This window comes from Cannabis sativa, unplaced genomic scaffold (assembly GCF_029168945.1).
Source record: "Cannabis sativa cultivar Pink pepper isolate KNU-18-1 unplaced genomic scaffold, ASM2916894v1 Contig3, whole genome shotgun sequence".
Taxonomy (NCBI): domain Eukaryota; kingdom Viridiplantae; phylum Streptophyta; class Magnoliopsida; order Rosales; family Cannabaceae; genus Cannabis; species Cannabis sativa.
The window spans coordinates 3,068,457-3,095,458 of record NW_026870039.1 but is presented as its reverse complement, the minus strand read 5'-3'; the positions used below and the strand labels follow the sequence as shown (position 1 = coordinate 3,095,458).

The 27,002-nt window shown below is 32.1% G+C and overlaps 3 protein-coding genes and 1 long non-coding RNA gene across 4 annotated transcripts; 2 read left to right on the top strand and 2 right to left on the bottom strand.

Moving 5' to 3' along the window:
• Nucleotides 1–1,540: 1,540 nt before the first annotated feature.
• On the bottom strand, nucleotides 1,541–2,464 carry LOC133033103 (protein SEED AND ROOT HAIR PROTECTIVE PROTEIN-like). The gene is made up of 2 exons (XM_061107704.1): nucleotides 2,371–2,464; nucleotides 1,541–1,887 (listed from the first exon to the last, which is right to left on the bottom strand). The coding sequence occupies exons 1-2, from the start codon at nucleotides 2,462–2,464 to the stop codon at nucleotides 1,541–1,543; spliced, it is 441 nt and encodes a 146-aa protein (XP_060963687.1).
• Nucleotides 2,465–4,491: 2,027 nt separating this feature from the next.
• Nucleotides 4,492–6,330, top strand: LOC133033102 (uncharacterized). Its single transcript, XM_061107703.1, has 4 exons — nucleotides 4,492–4,875; nucleotides 5,000–5,065; nucleotides 5,175–5,273; nucleotides 5,352–6,330. The coding sequence occupies exons 1-4, from the start codon at nucleotides 4,492–4,494 to the stop codon at nucleotides 6,180–6,182; spliced, it is 1,380 nt and encodes a 459-aa protein (XP_060963686.1). The 3' UTR covers nucleotides 6,183–6,330.
• Nucleotides 6,331–12,138: 5,808 nt separating this feature from the next.
• On the top strand, nucleotides 12,139–19,586 carry LOC133033101 (uncharacterized). The gene is made up of 2 exons (XM_061107702.1): nucleotides 12,139–12,367; nucleotides 15,901–19,586. Exons 1-2 carry the CDS (start codon nucleotides 12,139–12,141, stop codon nucleotides 19,584–19,586), a joined length of 3,915 nt encoding a protein of 1,304 aa, XP_060963685.1.
• A 1,976-nt stretch (nucleotides 19,587–21,562) lies between these two features.
• On the bottom strand, nucleotides 21,563–22,421 carry LOC133033226 (uncharacterized). Its single transcript, XR_009685550.1, has 2 exons — nucleotides 22,036–22,421; nucleotides 21,563–21,964 (listed from the first exon to the last, which is right to left on the bottom strand). It is a non-coding gene; the product is annotated as an uncharacterized LOC133033226 (long non-coding RNA).
• Nucleotides 22,422–27,002: the final 4,581 nt, after the last annotated feature.

Below are 27,002 nucleotides of genomic sequence, written 5' to 3'. Positions count from 1 at the left end.
ATGGTCTGCTTAGTCCACTGTTGCAAGGGTTTTCTGTCCTCTTTATTTCATATTGGATCACTCCTTTATACAAAGCAAGTGTCCTTTGATTATACAGAACTTGATTAATTATCAATTCGTTTTTAAATTGAATATCAACACTAAATCAATAAAAACGTAAATATAATAAATGAAGAATAGTTTTGACCAAATTCACTAATTATATCAACGTATGCGACCTTAGTGGTGCGAGTTGTCTGTTCATATTCTCACATAAGCTCGCGGGCTTAAGATGCGTACAAGACTAATCGAGTCTTACGTGTTTAAGAAATCTGCATCCTATTTGAGTCGCGTATACGGATATCTTGTAAAAAGTCGATAACCCAAGACATGCGAGTCCTTTATCGGGTTATTGAGTGCGTTAGGTCATCCGGACCAACTCGCTTAGTTAAGAATTGATCTTTACTAACTCGCTAGAAAACCTTTATGGTCATCGCATATATCTTGGTATATGCGAGTCTTAAACCCGGTCTTCGGTCCTGCATTGTACGATGCATAATAATGCGACTTGAGTCTGTCAGGGTCACATTATTTCGCTGAGTGTGGTTCAGGCGAGGTTTAATACTCAAGTGGTCTCCTACTGACAGTTGAGCACTCCTCGAGGAGAGTGAGTCCACGTATAATACTTATGGGAGCTTGGTCTCGAGTTTCAAGAAGAAAAATTCACACTATAACAGAAATCTCAATGATCTTTAAGTATTTTGTTATTCATAAATATCTTATAACCTGTTATGTTGCATACAAAAAGTTATTTATAGGATTACTTAAATATCATTACAAAAAATAATTATTTTTAGTGATAACCTTTTAATCACAACATAATTTTTTTGTGAGTAAATATAACTTTTAGACATAACAAAAGGTTACTTGGGACAACATAATAATTAAATACAAGTTGTCACTAATTTAGTTTTAATCACAACAAGTATTGCTAAAAACATATTTACTCACAACAAACTGGTTATACAGTCCTCTTGATCAATTTGATGTTCACATACTTCCTTTCTTACATTAACCTTAAGCAATCTCATTTTCAATTGACTAAATGCAATTTCCTATAGTACATTTAAATTAGAGCTGATTTTGCACTTTTTGGAATTATCTCATTCAGTTAAAATTGGACTAAATGCTAATTCTCTTATATCTCAGGACACTATACTTTTTTCAATGGTTATTAATCTTTTCAATGGCTTTAAAGTCATTTAAGATTCACAATTTAAAAACTATTATGATACTTTAATGTGTTTTGGTGTATATCTCAAGAGTATTCCAAAAGGAAACACATATAAGCTAGCAGATGCTTAGTGAACACCACAAACAACCCAATATTGTAGATTGTTTGAGGAAAAGATGAAAAACTTTTTGGCAGCAGAAAGTTTTTCATCTTTTCCTCAAAAAGTTTTCACCAGTTCTACCAAATAAGGCAATCAACACCCTCCTTCATCATTACAGATAATATTAATTAAGAAGAAAAACCGCTCTATATCAGTTTCACATTATATTAGTAATGGTCATCAGGGTGGTTAGAGGTATAGATGAAAGGTCCAACTGTGTACAGAGCCATAACCTTCTGAGGAAGGAAGCGATATGAAGAGAGTGGGGCTCCACTGACTCCATTGTTAACATCACTAGCAATTTTACAAGCAGCCTCCATTGGACAACCTTCAAGGAAAACTTTGCACTCTTTGAGTTTCAACATATCATTAACATCTGAACCAAGTACATCCGACACTAAAAATGTTGCCATGAAGAAACCATTTTCATTACTTTTATGGCTCACCATGGAGAATGGAGTTCTCTCGTACCCATTCTCATCTTCTGCTATGCATGTAATCCTAGCCAAAGCTCCTAGATATATATAAAAAGGTTAATGTATAAACCAGTAAAATCATTAAAAAGAAAAGTGAAAGTGAAACTTTGAATAACACTACAAGAAATCCTATCATTAGCGGCGGGGGTATTAGCGGCGGAGCTCCTCCGCCGCTAATAATGGGGTTATTAGCGGCGGAGGCCCTCCCCCGCCGCTATTGCCAGGCTGTATTAATTTTTTTTTTAAAATATTAATAGCGGCGGGCTGTCCGCCGCTAATGCCCGCCGCTATTACTATTAGCGGCGGGGTCCGCCGCTAATACCCCGCCGCTAATAGGTGGGCGGGAAAAATCCCGCCCATTTTGATTCAAACTATTAGCGGCGGGGTATTAGCGGCGGACCCCGCCGCTAATAGTATTTTATTTTAAAAAAAAAAAATAAAAAAATTAATAAAATGTTATTAGCGGCGGGGTCCGCCGCTATTGCCCCGCCGCTAATAACACTATATATACCCCATCAGACCCCTCATCCCCATTTTTCCATTTTCTTTCAAAAAATTCCCCAAACCGCTCCTCCTTTCCCCTTCTCCCATTTCTGAAATTTCCACCGCCTCCATCTCCGACGCACCACCACCCCGACGCACCACCACCCCGACGCACCGCCACCCCGACGCACCACCACCCCGACGCACCACCGGTTATTTTAGGTAAGTATTGTATTTTTTTTTATTATTATTTTAGATTTGTTATTATATAGTTTTAGGTTTTAGATTGGTTTATATAATGTATATTTAAATTTTGAATGTTATATATTTAAAGTTTTAAATAATCTGTGTAGGTTTTTATATAGAAAAATCTGTGTATATAGAAAAATGTAGGTTTTTATAATCTGTGTAGGTTTTTATAAATGTAGTTTTTTATATAGAAAAATCTGTGTATATATATATTTTTGTATATAAAATTGGTTATATTTACATATAAATATATATATAAATCTCTGTATATATATATTTACATATAAATCTGTATATATATATATTTTGGGTATATATATAATCTGGGTATATTATATATATATTTGTATATAACAGTTTATATATATATGTATATCGTAGTGTAGTATATATATTGTATTGTATTATTATGTAAAGTATAAAAATTATACATTATATATATATATATATTATATATTTTGTATATATTATTTTTGTAATGTAATAGTGTATATATTTGTGTATATACACTATTATATTATTTTTATTATTGTATATTGTATATTTTGTATATTGTAATATAATAGTGTATATATTTGTGTATTGTATATTTTGTATATATTATTTTTTTTATTTATATATTTGTGTATATAAAATATATAGTATTGGGTTTTTTTTTAAAGAAAATATAGATTATATGTTAATGTATATATAATTTATATATTGTAACAATATTGTATATTGTATTGTTGTTATTTGTAGGTTTTTTAATTAATTTTAGTAATTAGTAATTTGTAATTGTTTGTATTTGTTTATTTTATGTTAGATTTTATTGATATTAAATTGATTTGTTGTTAAGTTGCTAAAATTTGAGAAGTAAATTTAGCAAATTTAGAATATTGAAAAAAATTTAAAAAATTAGAAAAAAAAAATATTAGTTTGTAGCTTAATATATACATAATAAGATTTTTTTAAATAATAATATTTCAATTTTTTATTAACTTAATAAATAATATAAATATTAAAAGTTAAAAAGATTAATTAGAAGATTTGATTTATTTTTTTAATTTTTATTAAAATTTAAATTAAATGGATTAATTTTTATTTGAATTTTAAAAAATAATTTTTTTTGTATTTTTATGGTGGTAAAAATTAGTTATTTTATATTTATTTTAATTTAGAAAATAAATTTTTTTATATAAATGATAAATAATTCAAAAATTTAAAAATTAAAAATTTAAAATTTAGTAATTTAATGAATTTTTATAGTGTAATATGTAAAATGAATTTTTTTATAATATAATTAGTTTAACTTTTTATAACTAATTTTAAGTTTCAAAAAATAATAATTCATTTAAAATTTAATTATTTGATATTTATTTAAATTTTGAAAATAAATTTATTTTTTTATAAATAATAAAAATAACACAAAAAATTAAAAATTAATAATAAAGAACAATAATAATTCATATTTATAAATAAATTAAAAATATATCATAAATTTTGTACTCATAAAATTTCATAAGACTTTACAAAAATTTAAAAATTAATAATAAATAACAATAATAATTCATATTTATAATTATATTTAAAAATATATCATAAAATTTATATTCATAAAATTTCATAATACTTTACAAAATTCATATTTATAATTATATTTAAAAATATATCATAACTTTTGTACTTATAAAATTTCATAAAACTTTACAAAAATTTAAAAATTAACAATAAAGAACAATAATAATTATATTTAAAAATATATCATAAATTTCGTACTCATAAAATTTCATAAGACTTTACAAAAATTTAAATATTTAATACTTCATTTGTCGTCTAAATTGTAGATGGCGACAATTGATAAGTCTTGGACCAAAATCAGAAATCGTGGTTGCCATGAATTTTGGAATGGTCTACAAGCCTTTTTAGCAATGGCATCAGAACATAAGGATTGTGATGGACGAATACGATGTCCTTGTGTGAGATGTATAAATAGTAGGTTTGAAAAAATAGATAGGGTTAGAGCACACGTATTTGATCGAGGTTTTATGCAAGGATATGACAAGTGGATTTATCACGGGGAGCCTGAGGATGCCGTCGTTGATGTAGCAGTTGCCGATGTTGAATCAGAGGATGAAATGATTCCTATTTTGGAAGATTTCTTTCCCTCGACAACTGAGGCACAAGGAGAAGATGAACAACCAACCACAAACCCACAATTTGATGACTTATTTGAGGAAATTGAAGCTGAATTGTATCCCGGTTGTGATTGGATTTCATCTCTTAACTTTTTAGCAAAGCTATTGCATTTAAAAGTTAGGGGAAAAATTCCTAATAACATCTTTGAAGAATTATTGAAGCTTTTAAAGTTTGCGTTTCCGAAGGAAAATAATATTCCATCAACTTACTACGAGGCAAAAAAGAGATTGAAGAAATTAGGCTTGGGTTATGAAATATCCAACAACGCAAGGCACAAAATCGTTGGCGTCCATACGCCACGGAATGGTATGTATTAATTCTTTAATTGTTAAATGTTTCATACAAAAAAATTCTTTAATAGTTAATAATATTTTTTTCTTATAATAAACTAATTTAATTGTTTATATTTCTATAGGGGGGTACTCCTGGAGAGCATGTAGTTGACGCATGGAAGGAGATCCATGTGAAAAAACCGTCTGGAACTTTCGTTAATGAATTAGCTGCAAAAGATTATGTAAGTGATTAAAATGATTTATTATTAAAATTTATATTTTATATTAATTATATAGTCTAATAATTTTGATTTAAATAGGAGGAACTGATCAAGGAGCTTGATAGGAAGCGACTTGAACGACAATCCCAGAGCGATACTGGAACTGAATCTGAATCTGATACTGGTTATCAGTTTGACGTTATGGAAACAGTTCTAGGCCAAAGATCTGACTATCAGAGAGGCGTGGGTAAAAGGCTCAAGGGCAAAGGAAAGAAACCAATCCCCCAAACTCAATCAACGGTGCCTCCCCAACCGACTACTGAAATGATGAGCACCATGGCAGATATATTCTCAGCTATGCGTGCCACTTGGGGGGGTAATTTGACGCCTGAACAACGTGCCCTAATATTTAACCCACGCTTTGACAATTTCGTTCAAACGTATAGTCAATCGCAGTCTCCTGGTGGTTCGTCTTCTCAGAGTCATGCCGCTCCTCCGGAACAGCAACAACAACCTCCTACGCAACCACAATTTCAGCCTTCCTCGCAACAACAATTCCAAAATTTGTCACAGCAGCAATTTGAAAATTTTTTGCAGCAGCAACCCCAATCTTTTCCTCAGCAATTTCCTCAGCAGCAACAACAGTCTGCTCCGCCAATGGGAAATCAGTTCTTATACCGAACACCGTCAGAGTCTCCTCCGCTCGGCTCAAACTTTGCTGATTTTGGATTATTTGGGAGTTCATCGCAGGAGAACCAATTTTTTTCAACTCCCATTTTCAACCAAGCTGAGCTCGGTAATTTGACGCTGGGTTTATCATCAGACCAAGCGTATGTGCCTTCTCCGCCACAGGCTTCGGGGACTCGTACCGAAAATAATCCAGATCAAGACTTCATAATTAGAGACTTGAATGAAGATGTTAATGAATAATTTATTTATGTTTTGTAATAATTTAGTTTAATTTTGAGACAATATTTTATTAAGATTAATATGTTAAAGTTAATTACTTTGGAGACAATTTTAAATTATTAATAATATTTAATTATTAATGAAGATTAATATTTAGTTTAATTATATTAATTAGATTTATTTATTAAATATTTAATTATTTATATATATAATATAAATAAATTTATATATAATATAAATAAATTTTTAAAAATAATTATTATTTTTTTTTATTCTGGGGTGCTGTAGCGGCGGAGCAATAGCGGCGGGACCCCGCCGCTATTGCTCTGTGTCAGTCTCGAAACACGAAGTCTGACACAGGGCAATAGCGGCGGGGTCCCGCCGCTATTGCTCCGCCGCTATTAATAGTATTAGCGGCGGAACCAGTTTTTGGCCGCTAATACTATTAATAGCGGCCAAGCAATAGCGGCGGACCAATAGCGGCCGAGGTCCGCCGCTATTGCCCTTTAGCGGCCAAAAACTGGAGCAATAGCGGCCGAGGTGCCCGCCGCTATTGCTCCTGAATGTTGTAGTGTAAATATGTAAATAATCATATACCAACTAGTGGGGTGTATTTTTGGTTTGAGTTGCATAAAATGAGGCCCTGAACACCAATGGTATTGATGTAGTTATTCATGAGATGATTATTATCTTGATCATGATCATGGTCATTGTCGTAGGGTTCTGATTGATCTTCTGATTCCAGTGGAAGAAGATCTTGATTATCATCGTCGTCGTCGTGGTCATGTACTTGATTTGGTTTTGGAGCATTTTCGTAATTAATAGCCGATACCACTATCAATAAGAAGGACAAAAGAACCATACATGTTAAGATGGAACCACCCATTATTATAAGTTTATATATATATATATATATATATATATATATATTATTGGCAGATTTTTAATAAAGAGAGTTAGGGAGAAAGAGATGAATTAGCTGTGTAGTAGTGCAATTAATATCAACTCTTTTCAGTTTATATATAATGCTTTTTAAAATAAATATAAATATATAAATTAGGTGTATTATGCTAGAACAGGACATGCAATGTAGTTTGGAATACGATTTTTTTAGGAAAATTAAATAATGTCAACTGCGATGGTTACAACATCATACATTGATGCATATAAACGTGCCGCCAATTATATAAAATTTGATGAAGTCAGCCATGATGCCCCAATCGCCAAGTCAAGTATATTATTACTTTCCTACTTTTCATTGATACAGCAGCCTTTTTTATATTGGGTATTATAAATAAAAACTAAAATTAGACCAAATGGTCATTACATACAATATCAGCATATGATTCAGCGGCGATAGAAGAAGCCTCAATAAATCCAATAACGTTCATCTCCAAGGGCCACTTAGTAATATTGTGAATTGAACTTAGGAAGAGTTTTATAAAAATTACAACCTAAAAATAAATTAGATACTCTTTTACAAGCAGTGATATATGATTTGAAATCTCCCATCTAAGAGACACATCGTTGATAGCATATATCACTATTTCCAAGTCACTTTCATCACTTACAGAAGAGTGCACTTTATAATAATTCTTCTTCAAAGCCATTTCACACGGCTGCCTCTCAAATTAATTAACAGTCTCAATCATAATCTTGTCTCGATCAACCACATCACAATTAATCTTTATCCAATATATTGGTGGAGGATACAAGCCATCAATTGAGTTAAGAATTGGTTGGTGTAACAAGAAGGGAACATACTCTGCAAAACAAAAATACACTGAAAAAATATGGTGTGAAAAATTATTAAGTACATTGCTAGTTTCTCATTTTTAGTCCTCCATATTATGTCAACTACATTAATCGATGCATATATAAAATAATTTCATTAGTATCTACCCCTCTCGACTTGAGAGCCTATAAGAATTTAACCAATCCCAACATCTAATGTAATTTTCACTTATTGGAATGAGACCCGATAGAAAGAATCTCCACAAATGATTGCTCCATAATTTCATCCTCATATATATTCAATTAGTATCATCACTATGCATTCTAGAGGCAAGAAAACATGATGGTTTTTAATAAATATGAGGTGGATTTTATTAAATTAGAGCATACCTTTTTTTTATTTAGAGAATATACTAAACTTAACTATAAGTAATGATTGAAAACAATCATCACCTAACAATTTATCAAATATATAAAGGGCACAAAAAAATATCCTTCTATAGTAAGGCATGGTACGATGGTCTAATTAGAAATATCAAATGTATATATTGATCTCTTTTTTTATGAGTATGTTAATTGTAATTGTGATGACTCGAGATAGCTAGTGGCAAATATATAATACAGTAGAACCTTTATCCAAGAATACACTTGAGACTAAGAAAATTATATTCTAATTGAGAGGTTATAATTATATAGAGGTACACTAGGAAAAAAAATTAAAACACCAATAAATATCAATGTAACAATAATAACATTAAACAATCCTTAATACTATATAATAATAAAATTATTTTTGAGTAAATATAATATTTATACATGTATTACAATTTAGAATAAAATTATTAATTCTACGTAAATAATTTTAAAAAATATATGTATATTTTTTATTAATATGTAATTATTCTTATATAGAGGTATACTTTGTTAATACGGGACTTAAAAAATGTGTAACTAATTACAATTTAGAGGTTATTCTTATTTATAATTGGCCCAAATTGGGACTTGATTTTTTTATAACAAATTAGAGGTTATTCTTGAATAGAGTATTCTTAGATAGAGGTTCTACTGTATTCATAATTTAGATGGTCAAAGGTTATATTTTGATCTTTGTAGGAAGATAACTCTTATAAATAATTATTTAGTTTATATTACAAAATACATATTTAAAAATAATGGAAGAACTCCTATATTTATAAAGAAAATATTAGTAGCAAAATCAGGATTACTCATCAGTGTAATGAACAATAATATCCTCACAGTTATGTAGTCACCAAATAGATAGATTTAATTATAAGTCAATAAAACACCCAAATAATATCTAGCATTCATCATTCCTTCCTTCTAACTAGTACATCACTAATTGAAGTCATCCAAACTATCTGTTTAAGTTTAATTACAAAATCAATTTTTAAGAAAAAGTTTCATAATTAGAATAAGACTAAACTAATAACGACATTCTTCTTTAACGGTATTGTTATCCAGAATTTCACAGGGAGGATGTGGCACTCGGCAAGATGACACATGGCAAGGAAATTGGCCCTATTCGGAACGTGAGATTAGTTTAACCTGGTCGGACAATATGATACAGAATGGCCAACTAGAGGCATTCGCTGAAGATATATATGTCTAGATACATTCTTTAAATTGTTTCCACAATACTAGGACAATTAATATCTCTATTTATATAGAATCTAATTGAATATAACAAAATGAGACAATCTTGACATATAAATAGTGAGGTCAATTCACTATTTGGGGGGACTTTTGACGCACTAACACTAGATAATACTCTGAAATATAGGTGACCTTTTGTAGAGATATTAGGAAACTCACCTGGTTGGACCTTGTGATCTTGATAAACTTTTGTGAAAGCAATAAAACAAAAGGGGAGTAGACTATTATCGCTATAAGGGGTCAAATCTCTATAAATTTTGTGTGTCGTTTATAAGCTTTAATCATTATTTTATTATTTTATTATTATATAGTCGCTTTAATAGAATTAGTATCGTTGGCTAGAAGAGAGGTCAATATTTTGGTACTTTTATTGAGAGCTCGGAATATTATCGTATTCTCATCAACCTTTGATTTTCAACCTGCACTAAAATCGGAAAATCATGTTTTTCATAAGAAGATCCTTGTCAACCGAACCGCATGATCTAATGGCGACAGACTGCTGTTGGGTTTTGTGCCCTAAATAAAACCCATTACAATCTAATTAGTTATCAATTTAGAAGTTTGAAGTGATTTATGATTACATGTATGTTACATGTTTATGGTTTAATATATATATTTGATATATGCACAAAATCAGTTAAATCCAGAACATATAGTTATTCACAATTACAGTATTATCAATACAGTGGAATGTGATTGTGATTATATGATTCAAAAGATTTGGTCCCTGTTCATCAGTGTTTTGGATTTACACTGATGTGATAATCAGCGATGAAGTATACTTACACTTGGAGTAAGTGTTATGTTCTTTCCAAGACATTGGCAAAGTATACTAGTTTCGAATGTATGGAGTATGCATTGGACTGGACCGATATTGAACTTGGTCAAAGATATTGTAAACTTACCGTTGTATCTTTCCAAGTCAATGTCAGAAGTTGATCTTAGATTAAGAGAATCGAAATCCTGATATGATTAGGCTCAATCTCAGGAGTGCTATTCATGTTCTTTGATTTATTAGTTAAGCCTACTTTTGGGTCAGGGTGATACGTATATTTTGGGAACATGATAGCATAACTGAATGGGAGTGCTGAACATAAATATGGAAATCTACAGCTTCTACTGGTGTATAGAAGTAAAGTGATGATTCCCTTCGAGCTTAGTTAAATAGAAGTAAATGGATGAGCTCTTGTTTCAGTGACTGTATATTAGATCACTAAAATATCATTTACAGGTAACTAAGTGTTCAAAGGGGCAAAATACATTGACGGGTGTAAACGGTAAATTGGTCCCATCTCGATGTAAATCATCTATATAGAGGATCTCTAAATCACATTAAGATTATAACAATGGTTAAATGAGATAGCATATTGATATCGTGAAACATATGATATGCTCTATATAAGTCTGAGAGTGCAATTCCAAGTTCTAAGAGTGGATTCAACAAGGAATTAATAAGTTAGGGATTTACTTGGTAAATCGGTTCAACTTATTGGAAGCTCAGCATATAGATCCATGGTCCCCATTCTAGTTGAGACTATACTATTTGTAAGAATCTATAATTGATTTATGATTAATCAATTATAATTCTAAAAGTTAGACTATGTCTAATTTGTGAATTCTCACAGTTTAAGGATGAAATTGTGAATAAAAGGGTTTCTAGGTTTAATTATTAATTAAGAGACTTTGCATGTCTAATTAATAATTATTTTAAATGACAATATTATTTAATAATCTATTTTAGTTATTAAATAATTAGTTTTGGCATTTAAATAATTAGAATTGGAAAAATGACATTTTTGGAGAAATAGAAATAAAATTGAGGAAACTGCAAAATCCATGTGAGGCCCATAAACACACCATGGTCAGCCACATGTTTTCATGTTTCCCAATTATTATTTTCAATTTAAATTGGCATGTAATTGCTAATCAAAACCTAGCAAAAATAGGAAAGTGGTGGATCACACTAAATAAGGTAGTTATTCAATTACACAAGAGGAAACTGTTTATTTGGAAAGTTGTGCTCTTCCCTTTTCCTATTTATAGTCGCCCCTCTCTTCTCTTGATGCATGGTCTTTGTGTGCAATCACTATACACGAAATCAAGAGAGAAAACAAGAGAGAATTTCGAAAATCCTAAGTGAGAGAGAAGTGCCCACGCACATCACTCAGTGCCTCAATCATAGTTTGGAAGACTGTGAAGGATCACATCCAACTGAAGAACTTTCGGGCTCAGATCTTGATTATACTCTGCTACAGACAGGAATCAAGGGTTAGAGATCTGAGTGGAAGGAGACACTTAATTCCGCTGCCATCACTGTAAGTTATTCTTAACTTTTATGTGTTTAGTTCATCGTTTTAGAAGTTCAATTTTAGGTTGTTAAATCAACATACTTGTGAGTAGATCTAAGTTCTTGGTAAAATATAATTCCAACAACTGCAACGTCCAGGCACCTATTAACTCAAGGTTAGATAATCCCAACCCTCGGCTGCCTCCTCAAGGCAACCAACCTGTAGTCCCTGCAAATACTAAATCCTGAATTACTAGGACAATAACCCATTTCACTGGAGTCATGCTCAATGTTCAGGAGAAAGAGACTACCAGTTGGACATATCTTGGAGAGACTAGACCTGGCATTGGTCAGCCCTCTAAAGGAGAGCCCCGAGTCGATTTGGGGGATAACTCTATTTTGGAGAACCTGAGGGATATGCAAGGACAAGTCCTAATGCAAACCAACACACTTCACCATAACTTGGAGGAAACTCGTGTCATTGTGAACTTTGCATTCAAACAGCAACGACGTGAATTCCAAGAGTGGATGGACTATCAGACTCAATCTATGCGAGCCAATAAGAAAAAATAAACAGTCGTTCTAGGGAGGCTACTGACTCCTTTACTCAGAAGATTTGGGGCAAAGGCATGAGGATTAGCTTCCTCCTGAGATCTCTAAATCAGAAATAATTTTAATTTCTACCTGATTATTAAAAGTATACAATTGTGATGAGAAAATATGTATTTATAGGGAGTAGACTTAACTATATAATCCTAGTTGGACTGAGCATAGCTTAACAAAGGCTTTAGTTAATTAAAAAATCTTCACACTTCTGCTACACCTACATTTTGCACACATAGATGCTAAGTCCATTAATTATTAATCACCAACAATATGGTCTAATACAGCAAAGAACTATCCAATCAGCTCAAATTTTAATAAAACCAATAAAAATTAATGTAAGCTTAAATAAAATCTAACAGAATCACCACCACAGGCGTATTCGACAAAAGACGACGATCCCCACTTAGATATCCAATGTGAATCCCAACCCCCACGAACCATTGACACCCATCTGATGAGACCATCTGAATTGGACCACCCCATAGGAAGTGAGAACGCCTACCCGAAAGGACAAAAATCTACCACGACGACTAGACGAAAAGGAGCAGACCCGAAGAAGCCCCTTCACCCAGATCGGGACCCTTTCTACAAACCTAATCCCACATAAGATCTAGCTGAAGCCGATCCCGAACACCAAGAAGAACCCCCCAAAATTGAAAACAAACGACATCAATCCTCTATTTGAAACCTTCTTCAAGAGCGCTAACGATAGCCCCCCAACCATGACCACAACCTAATCCACAATAGGGCCAGTGAGCCACTATTACAAAAGGAAGAATTCGTGACGGTCCCAAAAACGATTTTTTTAGGGACCATCGCTAAAAAAATTAAGCAACAGTTTAAAACCGTCAGGAAAAATTGGTATTATTGACGGTTTATAATAGTGCCTAAAAAAGTAGACGACGTTTTTCATTAAAAACGTAAAAAAGGGGAGGATTATACCCGACGGTTTAAAACCGTCGGGTATAGTATAAGCAACGGTTTTACAGCATCGCCTATACTATACCCGACGGTTTTAAACCAACGGGTATAAGGGCCCATTAAAAAATCGTCACCTACTTCTCGCCACATTTCCCACGTGCCCACCTACTTTCTTTCTATTTTCTACATGCCCACCTATTTCTTCTCCATTTTCCACACCCTAAAACAAAAGTCTTAACTCTCCAAAACTCCACCCACTCCTCCGCAGCATTGCCCTCCTCTCTCCCCGTCTTCCTCCCTCTCTTGATCTCCCTTTCTTCTCGTCTCTCTCGTTCATCGATCTCTACCCACCTCTCCTCTCGTCGGTCTCCCTCTCCTCTCCATTGCATACGTCAGACCACCACCACCTCCCGTCGGTGTCCCTCTCACCTCCGTCTCATACGTCGTACAACCACTACCTCCCATCCGTATCACTCTCTCTCTCTTTCTCTCTCTCCGAGCCCGGTATAATTAAATACATTTATTTATTTATATACTTTTTTTTATTATATATATTGTTATTGTATAAATTTAATGTGTTTTAAAGTTAGTTGTTATTGTAATAAAATTAGTTAGTTATTTTTATTTTAATTTAGGTAAAATTATAAAACTAATATAGGAAAAAATAGGGGAAAATACAGATTTTTCTGCCATTGTATTTTTTTCCTTTTTTTTTTAACATTCCCAACGGTACAGGGTATAGGTGACGGCTTTAAACCGTGTCCTATACTATAGACGATGGTTTAAAACTGTCGCCTATAGTATATGGCACGGTTTAAACCCGTCGCATATACCCTATTATTAGCGACGATTTTAAACTTTCGGGAAGTCCACAATAGCGACGGTTTTTAACTGTCGTTTATTTTGCGACGGTTATAAAAACCGACGAGAATACTTTAACGACTGTTTAAAAACGTTAGAAGATACCATTTTTGTAGTAGTGAGCTATGGCTAGAGTGGAGAAAGAGAAACACTGATGGCGGCAAGCTACAGAACTTGAAAGAAACTCTTAAGATTGTTATGTTATTAGGTCAATAATTTTTTAAAGTTAAAATACAATTTTCGTTAATTTTTTAAAAATTATTTTGTAGTGAACTTGCAATATTTTAAACACATGTTTATTAACATCTTTTTGGATTAGTCGATAAACACAAATTATTATGCCCCCGATTTACATACGATGTGCTCTGCGGTTTCTCACCCACTTGTATAGCAAAGTAATGCTAAGTTAATTGATTAATTAATTGTTCAGCTAAGATTTATTTATACCATATTCTTTCTTTCTTCTTTTTTTAGACGAAAATTATCCAATCCTTTTAGTTTGTACACTTAATTATTGCTACCAACCTGTCAGAGATAAAATAAGCATGTCGCACAAAAAAAAAAAAGAAGAAGACCCTTCCTCAGTCCTCAACGTTTCAATGTCAAATAACTTATTAAATATTGGTCAAATTTAATACGAAGTACTTAGTTGACTTTCCCTCTTTATTTTTTTAATATTATTTTGCTGTATAAGATTATAGGCTAATTAGAATTTCTTTTTTCCGAATTTTGACATGTACGAAAAATTATGTCCTTTAAATTTTTTTGCCGTTAAAAATTCTCTCTGAACTATTAAGATTGTTACATTTAAGGACTTTTGTCTAATTTTAATAAAAAAATTCTAACCATGATAAAAGTTCAAGAAGCAGGATTTAGTACATATCAAAATTTGAGGGACATAATTTGGTAGAAACAATTACTGAAACAGTAAAATTGAATGAAATTAGATAAAAGTCCTTAAATCTAACAATCTCAATAGTTTAAGGAAAATTTTTAATGACTAAAAAAATTCAGAGGCATAATTTAGTACATTTTCGGAGAAATTTTTTTTTTAATTAACCTATATTATATAATATAATTGTTTGAGCCAATCGTTAACAGCTTTCAAATAAATGTATTTATAATATTAATTCAGTAATAGCAGTTCCATAGTTAGATTAGATGTGTAGTATATGAGTCTTTTCCTTTTTATTTTGGAGTGTGGTAGTGTTTGCCTTTTCAATATGAATTTATCAAAAAAAAAATAATAAATAAATAAAACAAAACAAAACAGAAAAAGAAAATGTCAATACGAATTTAGATCATCATGTGTCAAGTTTTTTTTATTTATTTTTTTATTTTTTATTTAAATATTTATATATTACAATATATATTTTGAAATTCAAACCTTAGACTTCCAATAAACGTACACCCTTTTATGATCACTTGAGGTTCTCAAGTAGTTCTTTCTGTGTTAAGTTAGTACTCCAAAAGTGCGGTATCCCTTTTAAAAAATAATAAATAATAAATAGTGTGCTATGTATTATGCAATGCTTTGGCACATACCATAATTTATTGGGTAAATACTTATATTTAACTTTCGATTGTTAATAAATATTTAATTTTAATTTTAAAGTGTAATAATATTTAACTTTAATGAAATCATTTCACATTCAGACAAGTTAGGAGGTCCTTTAAAGAATGAATCTCAGATTGATGATTTCAGAAACACTATTGATTTTTGTGGTTTGCAAGAATTAATTTTTGATGGAGATCGGTTTACCTGGCATAATAATTCTGTCAATGGGATTAATGTAAAGGAGAGATTGGATTATGGTTTTATTAACTCAAATTGGATGTCGCTGCTAAAGGTTCCAATGGTTACTCACCTAGATTTCTTCCAATCTGACCATAGAGCAATTAAAGCCACAATCTCGTTCCTCCAACATGAACCTGCCCCTCAATTCAAATCCCGGTTCAGATTTGAAAGACTATGGCTAGAAGATGAAGCTTGTATGGATATTATTGCCAAGAATTGGAACATGTCTCCAGGAAGCGCGATCAATCAACTGCTGCAAAATTTTGCAGCATGTTCCCAGCAACTCCAGCATTGGCACAGAAATAAGTATAGTGATCTGCCAAAAAAAATAAAAATCTCCCAAGACAAAGTAGCAGCTCTTAATAATTCTTCTGATGTTAGCAGATTGCACTTTGAAGAACTTAAATCATCTGAAAACATTCTTGATGATTTGTTGGCTCAAGAAGAAAAATACTGGCAGCAGCGATCTCGAATTTCTTGGTTGAAGTCAGGTGATTCAAACACCAAATTCTTTCATCAAAAAGCTAATACCAGACGTAATGGCAATAAGATAACTTCTCTTATTGATGATAATGGGGTCACTAAAACTTCTCATGCTGATATCTGCAACATAGTGGAAAGTTATTTCCAGTCCATTTTCACTTCGGATGGGGTTAATTATGATGCTCTTAATCAGGTTCTGGCTACTGTTCCTTGCACAATTACGGCTGCAATAAATCTTGATCTCACTCAACCATATACTGCTGATGATGTTTCCAATGCACTTTCCTCTATGAAAGATGATAGCAGTCCAGGATTGGATGGTATGTCGGTCATGTTTTACTCTAATTATTGGCACATTGTTGGTCCTCTAGTTTCCAAAACTGTTCTGGAAGTTCTTAATGATGGTGCTGATCCTTCAATCTTCAACCAAACATTGATCACACTGATTCCTAAAGTGAAGCAACCAACTTCCATGTCCCAGCTGAGACCGATTAGCCTTTGCAATGTATTGTATAAATTGGTTTCAAAGGCTATCGTATTACGTTTGAAGCCGTACTTGTCAATGGTTATCTCAGAATCACAAAGCGCTTTTCTTCAATCTCGCCTTATCACAGATAATGTTTTGGTAGCCTTCGAACTTCTTCATTCTCTAAAACATTTGAAAAGGGGAAAAGAAGGTTATGCAGCCATTAAACTTGATATGAGTAAGGCTTTTGATAGAGTTGAATGGCATTTTGTTGAACAAATGATGATTGCTATGGGATTTGATCATGCAATAGTGGAGCTTATAATCAGATGTATTAGCAGTGTCTCTTACTCTTTCACTGTGAATGGTTCAACTCATGGTCATATCACTCCCTCACGTGGTATTCGGCAAGGAGATCCCTTATCTCCTTATCTATTCATCATATGTGCGGAAGGTCTTTCTAGGCTTTTTCAACATGAAGAACAACTTGGAAATCTTCAAGGCATACGTATTGCTCGTGGTGCACCAGCCGTTTCCCACCTCTTTTTTGCTGACGACAGTCTTGTTATTTGTCGGGCTAATAAGAGATCTGCAATGGCAATTAAAAGTTCACTTGACTGTTATTGTCGTGCATCTGGGCAATGCCTCAATGAAGACAAGTCTGTGCTTTCATTTTCCCTCAATACTCAGACGACTACCCAACTCAACTTTCAGAGGATTTTAAATTTGGCAATCAAACCTTGTCATGAGAGATACTTGGGTTTACCTTCCTATTCTGGTAGAGACAAGAAAGCTTTGTTTGGTGAGATTAAGGAGAAATTATGGAATTTGCTCTCAGCTTGGCAGGAATCTTTATTCTCTATTGGTGGCAAAGAAATTTTACTCAAAGCTGTTGCTCAAGCAATTCCGACATATGCTATGAGTTGTTTTAAACTATCTAAATCGCTGATCAACCAAATAGAGACAATGTGTAATAAGTTTTGGTGGGGTTCTAATTCTTCTTCTTCGGGCATAAACTGGAAAACTTGGAAAGCTCTCACTCAATCTAAAGTTGAAGGAGGAATGGGATTTAAGAGCTTTGTTCATTTTAATCAATCTCTCCTTGCAAAGCAGGCTTGGATGGTTTTTAACAATCCAAATTCCCTTCTTAGCCGAATCTTAAAGCCGAGATATTTTAAGAATTCGTCATTCTTGGATGCTAATTTGGGATCCTACCCTTCTCTAACTTGGAGAGGGATAGTTTGGGGCAAGGAATTGTTGTTGAAGGGGCTGCGATGGAAGGTTGGAAATGGTCTCGATATTCAGTGTGCTTCGGACCCCTGGCTGCCAGGTTCAACTTATTTTAAACCTCTGGTTTTTAGAGGAGATGACCGATCCATGACAGTGGCACATCTAATTCAAGATAATAGGCAATGGAATTATGAGTTGCTACAGTCTCTTTTCTTAGACTCGGATGTTATCAAGATTCAAAGTTTGCCATTAACTCTTTTTGAACAGCAAGATACTTTGATTTGGCACCATGAATCCAATGGTCTATACTCTGTCAAATCCGGTTACAATTTGGCCACATCACTTGAAGAACAGCAACCTACTGCTAGTGATCTGCAATCCCAGCTGTGGTGGAAAAAGTTTTGGGCGTTAAAACTCCCATCTAAAGTCCGAATTTTCTTGTGGCGTGCTATCCATGATTGCCTACCAGTTGCTAACATCCTCCATTATCGACATATTGCTGAAACGGCAAACTGCTCTCTTTGTAGTCGTGGTGCAGAGACAGTAACTCATGCTTTATTCTTTTGCAAAAGAGCCAAGCAAGTGTGGAAATTGGCTGACTTTACTCTTCATGAATTGCTATACGATAACATGAATTTAAAGGAATTTTTTCTTCATGTGTCCTCTTTGTGGTCAGCATCAAGACTTGAGCAATTTGCTACTATCCTTTGGAGTATTTGGACAGAAAGAAATAAGGAGAGACATGGCACAAAACCAAAATCACATGAGGTACTCCTTTATTTTGCACTGTCCTATTTGGAGGAGTATCAATCTGCTCAAGCTCCTTCAACCACTGTTAACTCAGCTACTGCATCAGCATCAGCTACTGCTACTGCCTTCAACAGAGATGCCCCATGGCTGAATCCCCCTTCTGGCCGCCTGAAGTTGAATACTGATGCAGCCGTGAATGCTATTTCGCAGACCTCCGGTTTTGGAGCTGTTCTTCGGGATAGTAATGGTACAATTGTGGCTGCTATGGCCACTCCTTACCGCGGCTGCTTCTCTCCACATGTGATGGAAGCGTTAGCTCTCATGTATAGTCTCCAATGGCTAAGAGATCTTCAACTACCTGTGCATTTCATTGAGACCGATTCTCTTTTAGTAGTTCAAGGTTTAATCTCTTCAAGAGAGCTAACATCCGATTTTCATTGCTTGTTGAACAATATTAATCTTTTAGTTTCCAATTTCCCTGGAGCACAGATCTCACATGTTTATAGATCTGCTAATACTGCTGCACATTTATTGGCGAAGTATGCTCTTTCGGTGGATACTAATTGTACATGGTTGGAGGAAATGCCTCTGCCTCTAATGCCCTTTGTATGTTGACTTTTGTTTTAATATAAAGGCATTTTTATCTCAAAAAAAAAAAAAAAAGTTATATTTATAGAACATTCATAAGTGTCCAGCCATTATCCATGTGTCATTTTTTTATTAATTTATTTAAATTATTTTTGAAATAAAAAATAAAAATTTAATGATCTACACCAATAAAAAACTCCCAAGTAGTCATTGACTTCACACATTAGGTACTTACACAAATTTTGAAAAATATAATATAGATATTATTACCGTTAAAAATTAAACTTAAGTATTTATATAAAATTAAACTTAAATATTTATGTCACAAATTACTCTACAGATGAATAACAAATTTCAATTATAATATTGTAATTAGCTATTAATGATTGACTTCAGTACATATTTTTAATTATATGTATTGCCATTAATTATTTTATAAATATTTATTTTATCAGCAACTATATAAATTATATTTTAATTTTTGTATTAATTTAATTTACAGTTTAAAATACTATTTATTGGAGCAGTTGGGAGAAATGGAAGCATAATAATAGGAATGAGAATGAGAATTGAAATAGGAATGGAATGAAATAAAATTTGAAATGCATAAAAAATTAATATAAAAAATCATTAAATTTTTTCTCATATTACATTGGAATTATTTTTTCTTCCATTCAAAATAGAATAGTCACTCTACCAAAATGGTGGAAAGTGTATTCCATTAGAATGACATTCTAATACTTTAACATGCAACCAAACAAAAGAATCAATATGAAAATTGTTTTTTTTCTATTTCATTTTATTTTATTACCTCCAACCAAACACCACCTAATATTGTAGTAGATATAGTATTATTCTTTTATTAATGACCTTATTTTAATCTCAGGTAAATATAGTAGGAAAATCTGGATTCTCAAATGAGAACAATGAAATATAATTAATAAAAATTAATCTCACCATAAGTATTAATAAAAATTAGGGGCATTTTTATTTTTTACACTTCAAAATAATTTTTTTTGTATTTTTACGAAATTCTACATAGAAACCCCTATTGCAACTAACACTGCAATCTAAATTGCAACAAAAAATTGTATAGAAACCCATATTGCAACTAGCGCTGCAACCACTTTAAAAACCCAAACCGAAAATTTAAAAAAAAAAAAAGAGTAAAAAAATAAGTATATGGGGCAATTCCCCTAAAAATTATTATTCTATTTTAAAATAGAAAGAATGACTATTCTAATACTAATAAAAAAAATTAATAATCTTTTATTAAATTTTTTATACGTTTTAAATTTAATTTCATTCTATTTTTATTTCTATTCTCATTTTCATTTCTATTCATATATTTTATTAGGGCCTTATTATTATTATTATTATTATTATTATTATTATTATTATTATTAGAATAATTTACGGCATAAATACCTAAGTTTTACTCCGAGTAGCAAATAAGTCCTTAAGTCATATTTTTGGCGGTAAAAATACCTTCCGTCATTAGTGTGGAACTTCCGTAGGTACCTCTCCGTTTTCTGTCTTGTAATGTGTCAGATGGCATGCCATATCATTAAAAATAAATGACACATCATTCCCATCATTAACAATAAATCATTGTATATGTCAAATAGATGTATATGTGGCAATATTTAATTGGCCCATATTATTTAATTTCTAAAAAACTATTTTAAATAAAAATTCAATTAAAAATTATTTAAAATTAAAAGAAAAATACAAAATAATAATAATAAAATTTAAAACTTAAAATAAACATACTTTCTCTCTCTTCTATTTCGTCTTCTTCCTCATTCTTTTTTTTTTTTTTGATTGATGAAACGAGAGACCTTATTTGCTTGAAAAATGTGATCTGGAGGTAGATAATCTTCATCCCACAACTATGAAGCCTGTCTTCTTCCTCATTTTCAAGCTCTCAATTGGACAGCCATAAACAGTCGCATTAAAATACTTATTCAAAATTTCAGTACACAAAATTTCAAATCCCAAACTAAACAGACCACATTAAAATATTTATTCAAATACTTATAACTATTATATTAGTATTTTTGGGCAGCCATAAACAGACCAAAACTAATACAGTACACAAAATTTCAGATCCTAAACTAAAAATGATAGCTATTACTTAGATCCATATATTAAAAATTAAAAATCAATACACGAAGAGAAGAATAAGAAACACCGGTGGATTGACACGAAGATACGAGATGAAGAAGCGGTGGTGCTGGACTAAGATGAAGATCTAGGCTTCAACAAAAAAATTAGGGCTTTGATCTTCTTAGCCTGTCGATGCCGATTCCGTCGAAGTCGGCACCGTCGATGTCGAACTTCTCGTCTCCAGCCGTCGGCGAACACCCACACCAAACTCTGATGCCCACCCTCAACATCAACAACTGTAGAAAGAGGAAAATGGTGAGGAAGGGAGAAGAAGACAATGATAAGGTCAGTACCTATGTTGACTCACCGACATAGAGAAATGGCCATTAATGGTCTTCATACCCACTGGGTACAGATCGTCTCTTCCATTTTAGGGTTGAGACTTTGAGATATTTTGAGAGAGAAAGAGAGGTAGCAGGAGACGAAAATGGTGAAAGAGAAAGAGAGTGGTTAATTAATTTTAGTTTTTTTTTTTTACATGAATTTTATTTTTTTATTAGTGTTTTTATTTTTGAAAATATTTTATTAGTTTTTTTAAGGTATATGATGTGGCAATGTTTATTGTTAAGAGCATTGCTATTGGGCACCAGTGGTGCCTAGCACCTTCTAGATGTGTCGACTTGCAATTGGCTAACGATACTCTATAAAAATTATTATATTAAACTATATGGAACCCGATACTTAATTGCACCAATAGCGATATTGACACGTAGGAGGGTGCTAGGCACCAGTAGTGCCCTTTAGCATTTCTCTATTGTTAATGGTGGGAGTGATGTGGCATTTATTTTAATGACATGACATGCCATTTGGCATATTATATGGTAGAAAATGGAAAGGTACCTACGGAAGTTCCACAATAGTGACGGAAAGTATTTTTACCGCCAAAAATACGACTTAAGTACTTATCTGCTACTCTGAGTAAAACTTAAGTGTTTATGCCGCAAATTACTCTTATTATTATTATTATTATTATTATTATTATTATTATTATTATTATTATTATTATTATTGAAATTGATCTCATATAATTTAGATGCTGAAATTTATTTTAATCTATATAATTTCAGTACAAATTTTAGTTAATCTACCCTAAATTTATATCATAGTGCCCCATGGCTCCTCTAGGAGAATACGTTAAAAGAAATAACACTGTATTTACCTAGTCATAGGAGAATAAAGTAAAAATAAAAGGTGATTTGTTATTTGAAACTAGAAGAAAAGTCTACCAAGAATTCTCTTTGGTATGATATAGGTGTTTATTAAGCTTTGAATTCAAGCATACTAATCATCCAATTTTAATTTTTAATTAAGCTAGCAATATTATTATATTATTCAACATATAATGACTTAATTTACTACTCATTCCCTAGTGGTGGCGGTGGCCAATTAAACGAAATTTCAGTTTAAAAATAAAACTAAAAAGACAGTAATTATAATAGTACTTCGATTTGTTTTACCTTTTTAAATTAAAGGTTGTCTTAATTTCTCAACAAAATGGAGAAGCAAGAAAAGGATTTTAGGTCCATAAAAAAAGCTATTATTTTACAAATACATAAAATATTAATTTGTGACATAAATATTTAAGTTTAATTATCAGTTGCAATATAAATATTTAAGTTTAACTATCAGTTCCAAATAAATATTTAAGTTTAATTTTCAGGGGTAATAATACCTAAGTTATATTTTTAAAACTGTAAATACCTAACCGTTAAATGTTAAATCATTATCCATGTGTCATTTTCTTATTGATATATTTAAGGTAATTTTTTTTTTTGAGAACTAATAATAATTTAATGACTTTGACCAATTAAGAATTGTCACGTGATAATTTACTCAACACTTAAAGGTCAGGCACCTACAGAAGTTCCAAAATTATAGCTTAGGTATTATTATTGCGAAAAATTAAACATATGTATTTATTTACAACTGAGAGTTAAACTTAAGTGTTTGTACCGTAATTTACTCTACATAAAAACATCAAAAAAATTATAGAAATACAGTTGTACAGAATTTTAAATATTTTTACGATTTTATTTATAGAAATTACGGTCTTTTTATGGTGTACTCTTGTTAATTTGTTATTAATTTTTTATTATCTATAAGTTATTTTTTGTTGTTATTTTGATGTTATTTTCCTATTACTTTAATGTAATTTTTTTGTTATTTTTATACAACACCGTAAAAATATACAAAAGAATCTTTAAACATAAGAATGTAAACATTTTGAATATTCTTTTTATCAATAAAGAAACAAATTTATTTCATTACTTGTTTAATGTGTTATTTGGTTCACATGTTTATTTCATGATCATTTGTTTGATTTATAAATTCATCCAAATTCTTATCACTTTGATATTCTTGATTATTGTGATGTCAACACAGTGGAAAGTAATCAAGATTATATGATTAAATAAATTTCTATGATTTATCAGTATACAGGATTTAACTGATATGATAATCTACAATGTAGTTTACTTGCACCTTAGATAAGTGCAATGTCCTTTCCAGGGCATTGGTTAAAGTAATCTTCAATTGGATGTATGAAGTATGCATCGGAAGGGACCGATATTGAACTTGAATAAGATATAATAAATTTACCTTAATATCTATCTAATTTAATATCACCTAGTTGATCTTAGATCCATGATCTAAATCGGGATGGTTAGGTTCTAGTTGAGTTGTATTATTTATGTTCTTCAATTTGTTCGTTAATAAGCTAAGTGTTTTAAGGATAAAATACATTGAAGGGTGGAACGATAATTTTGTCTCTACTCGATGTAGATCATCTATAGAGGATCATTGATTATTAAGATTATAATAATGGATAATTCATAGCGTATCTATATCGTGGAACACATAGAGTGATCTATATAATTAAGAGTGCAATTTTGAATCTATAGCAGCACAATGAGGAATTAATAAGTTAGAGAATTTACTTGGTAAATTCTAGAGCTACTTATTGGAAGCTTGATTATATAGGCCCATATGGTCCCCACACTAGTTGAGACAATACTGCTTGTAAGACTCAATTAATTGGTAGAAACCGAACTACTACAAAGGTACTACAAAATGGGTTCTTCTGGCTGACTCTATTTAAAGGCGCTCATGAATTTGTCAAGGCATGTGATCGTTGTCAAAGAATTTGAAATATTTCAAGAAGGAGCGAGATGCCTTTGATAGGTATTTTGAAAGTCAGATTGTTTGATGTTTGGGGTATTGACTTTATGGGCCCTTTTCCACCATCATACAATAATTCTTATATTTTGCTAGTTGTGGACTATGTATCGAAGTGGGTGGAAGCAGCAGCAATACGCTCAAATGACAATAAAACAGTTTTGAATTTTCTACAGAAGCACATATTTAATTGGTTTGGAACTCCTAGAGCAATCATTAGCATTGAAGGGAGTTATTTTTGCAACAAATAGTTTGAAGCATTACTTACAAGGTATGGAGTCCATCACAGAACAACACTACCCTACCATCCTCAAAGCAATGGCCAAGCTAAAGTTTTTAACCGAGAAATCAAGCTAATTTTGGAGAAAACAGTGTAGCGCTCTCAGAAAGATTGGGCAAAGAAGCTACATGATGCAGTGTGGGCCTCAAACACCTATTACTATGTCTCCATATAGATTGGTATATGGGAAAGCCTGTCATCTCCTGATAATAAGAGCACAAGGCATTGTGGGCAATGAATACCTTGAACGTGGATTTGGCAGCAACAGGAGAAAAGAGACTATTACAACTGAATGATCAAGAAAAATTTAAAAACAAAGCATACTATAATGCAAAGATCTACAAAGAGACGACCAAAAAGTGGCATGACAGAAACTTGGTCAGAAATAAGTCTCAACCCGAATAATAAGTTCTATTTTTTAACTTAAGGTTGAAGCTTTTTCTTGGCAAATGGAAGTCAAGGTGGTCTGGACCGTGCACAGTGGTTAGAGTATTCCCATATAGAGCGGTAGATCTATAGGGCGAGAAATCAAAAACTTTCAAAGTCAATGGATAAATATTAAAGCTCTACTTGGGTGGTCTAATTGACCAACCAAGTCTGCCATCCTATTGGCACATCTTTGAAAGGAAGTTTAGCATCCAGCTATATGACGATAATGGCAGTGCTCTTGGGAGGCACTCCAAGTTATTATTTACTTTAATTACTTTCAAGACATTTGTATTTTTATTCATTTTTGGCATTTTAAATTTTGCTCTTTAGATTTATAGATGTTTTTTTTGTATAAACTCAAAACTGTGCAAAGCGTAAAAAATCAAAAAAAAAAAAAATTCCAGTGGACCACTACAGTGGTCGCGACTAGAAAAAGCCATAGTCACAACCAATTGCATGGTCACGACACCAAAAGTTACAGAAAAGATCATGAATTTTTCCTGCCATAGTACTCACAACTAAGGAAGATCACTGTAACGTCCTGATACGTAGGCACACTAAAGTGATGCTCTAATTAACGTGCCACCTTTGCTAATCAAAGGATTTTCTTCGAAAATTGTGCCAAAATAAATTTTTTAATTTAAACTATTAAACTTTATAAACATATATATTTACGTAAATCGAGATCCCGTGTTTAAACTTTTACATTTATAACAAAATACTTTAATAGACTCGTTGCATAACGACTACAAAATACAGCCCAAGTTGTCCTGAGACCAAACACTCCAGGTTGCACCGTCTCGGATGTACAATTATCCCCTGAGCTCAGAACTCACTCTTGTTCAACCTTCGCATTTCCTTTACCTACACACGGAAATAATATCTGCTGGTCAAAAGACTCAGTAAGAAAAGCACATAGCATATAATATAATACTGACTTATATTTAGGCGCCCATACACCTATCCACAAGGATTATTAGATAAGTAAGAATGTTCTTTATTAAGGTACGACCACTGTACCACATGCACTACGTACCGCTACTGTACAACTGTTGGTAGGGTTTTTTTCGTACCTCGAATACCGTCATGTACTCTTTAAACATCATACACTGTACCAATTGACTCAGTACTGCTACTGTACTTATGTTGGTAGTGTATGAATCACATAGCATGAATATATCACTCATACACATATTCATATATAAATACATATCCTAGTCATACCTTATTTGCGAATTCAAGTGTACTGGTTGACCTGAATAGAAAATCACATGCTAGATGAATGCCCTATGTCACATTCACGCAAAATAAGTAAACAACCTTCTAATTAAAACCTTTTCAGGGATCTAAACTCGAAATTAAAAGTTTCTCTATCGATAAATAGCATGGAA

Bases quoted from the DNA above. Each gene is read 5' to 3' on its own strand.
- LOC133033103 (XM_061107704.1), bottom strand. From the start codon at position 2,464: ATGGAGGCGGTGGAAATTTCAGAAATGGGAGAAGGGGAAAGGAGGAGC. The intron at 1,888-2,370 runs GTCTGATGGGGT...ATATATATCTAG, and splicing joins TGGAAAAATGGGGATGAGGG to GAGCTTTGGCTAGGATTACA.
- LOC133033102 (XM_061107703.1), top strand. From the start codon at position 4,492: ATGGCATCAGAACATAAGGATTGTGATGGACGAATACGATGTCCTTGT. The intron at 5,066-5,174 runs GTATGTATTAAT...ATATTTCTATAG, and splicing joins CGTCCATACGCCACGGAATG to GGGGGTACTCCTGGAGAGCA. The intron at 5,274-5,351 runs GTAAGTGATTAA...TGATTTAAATAG, and splicing joins AATTAGCTGCAAAAGATTAT to GAGGAACTGATCAAGGAGCT.
- LOC133033101 (XM_061107702.1), top strand. From the start codon at position 12,139: ATGCTCAATGTTCAGGAGAAAGAGACTACCAGTTGGACATATCTTGGA. The intron at 12,368-15,900 runs GTGAATTCCAAG...TTTCACATTCAG, and splicing joins TGCATTCAAACAGCAACGAC to ACAAGTTAGGAGGTCCTTTA.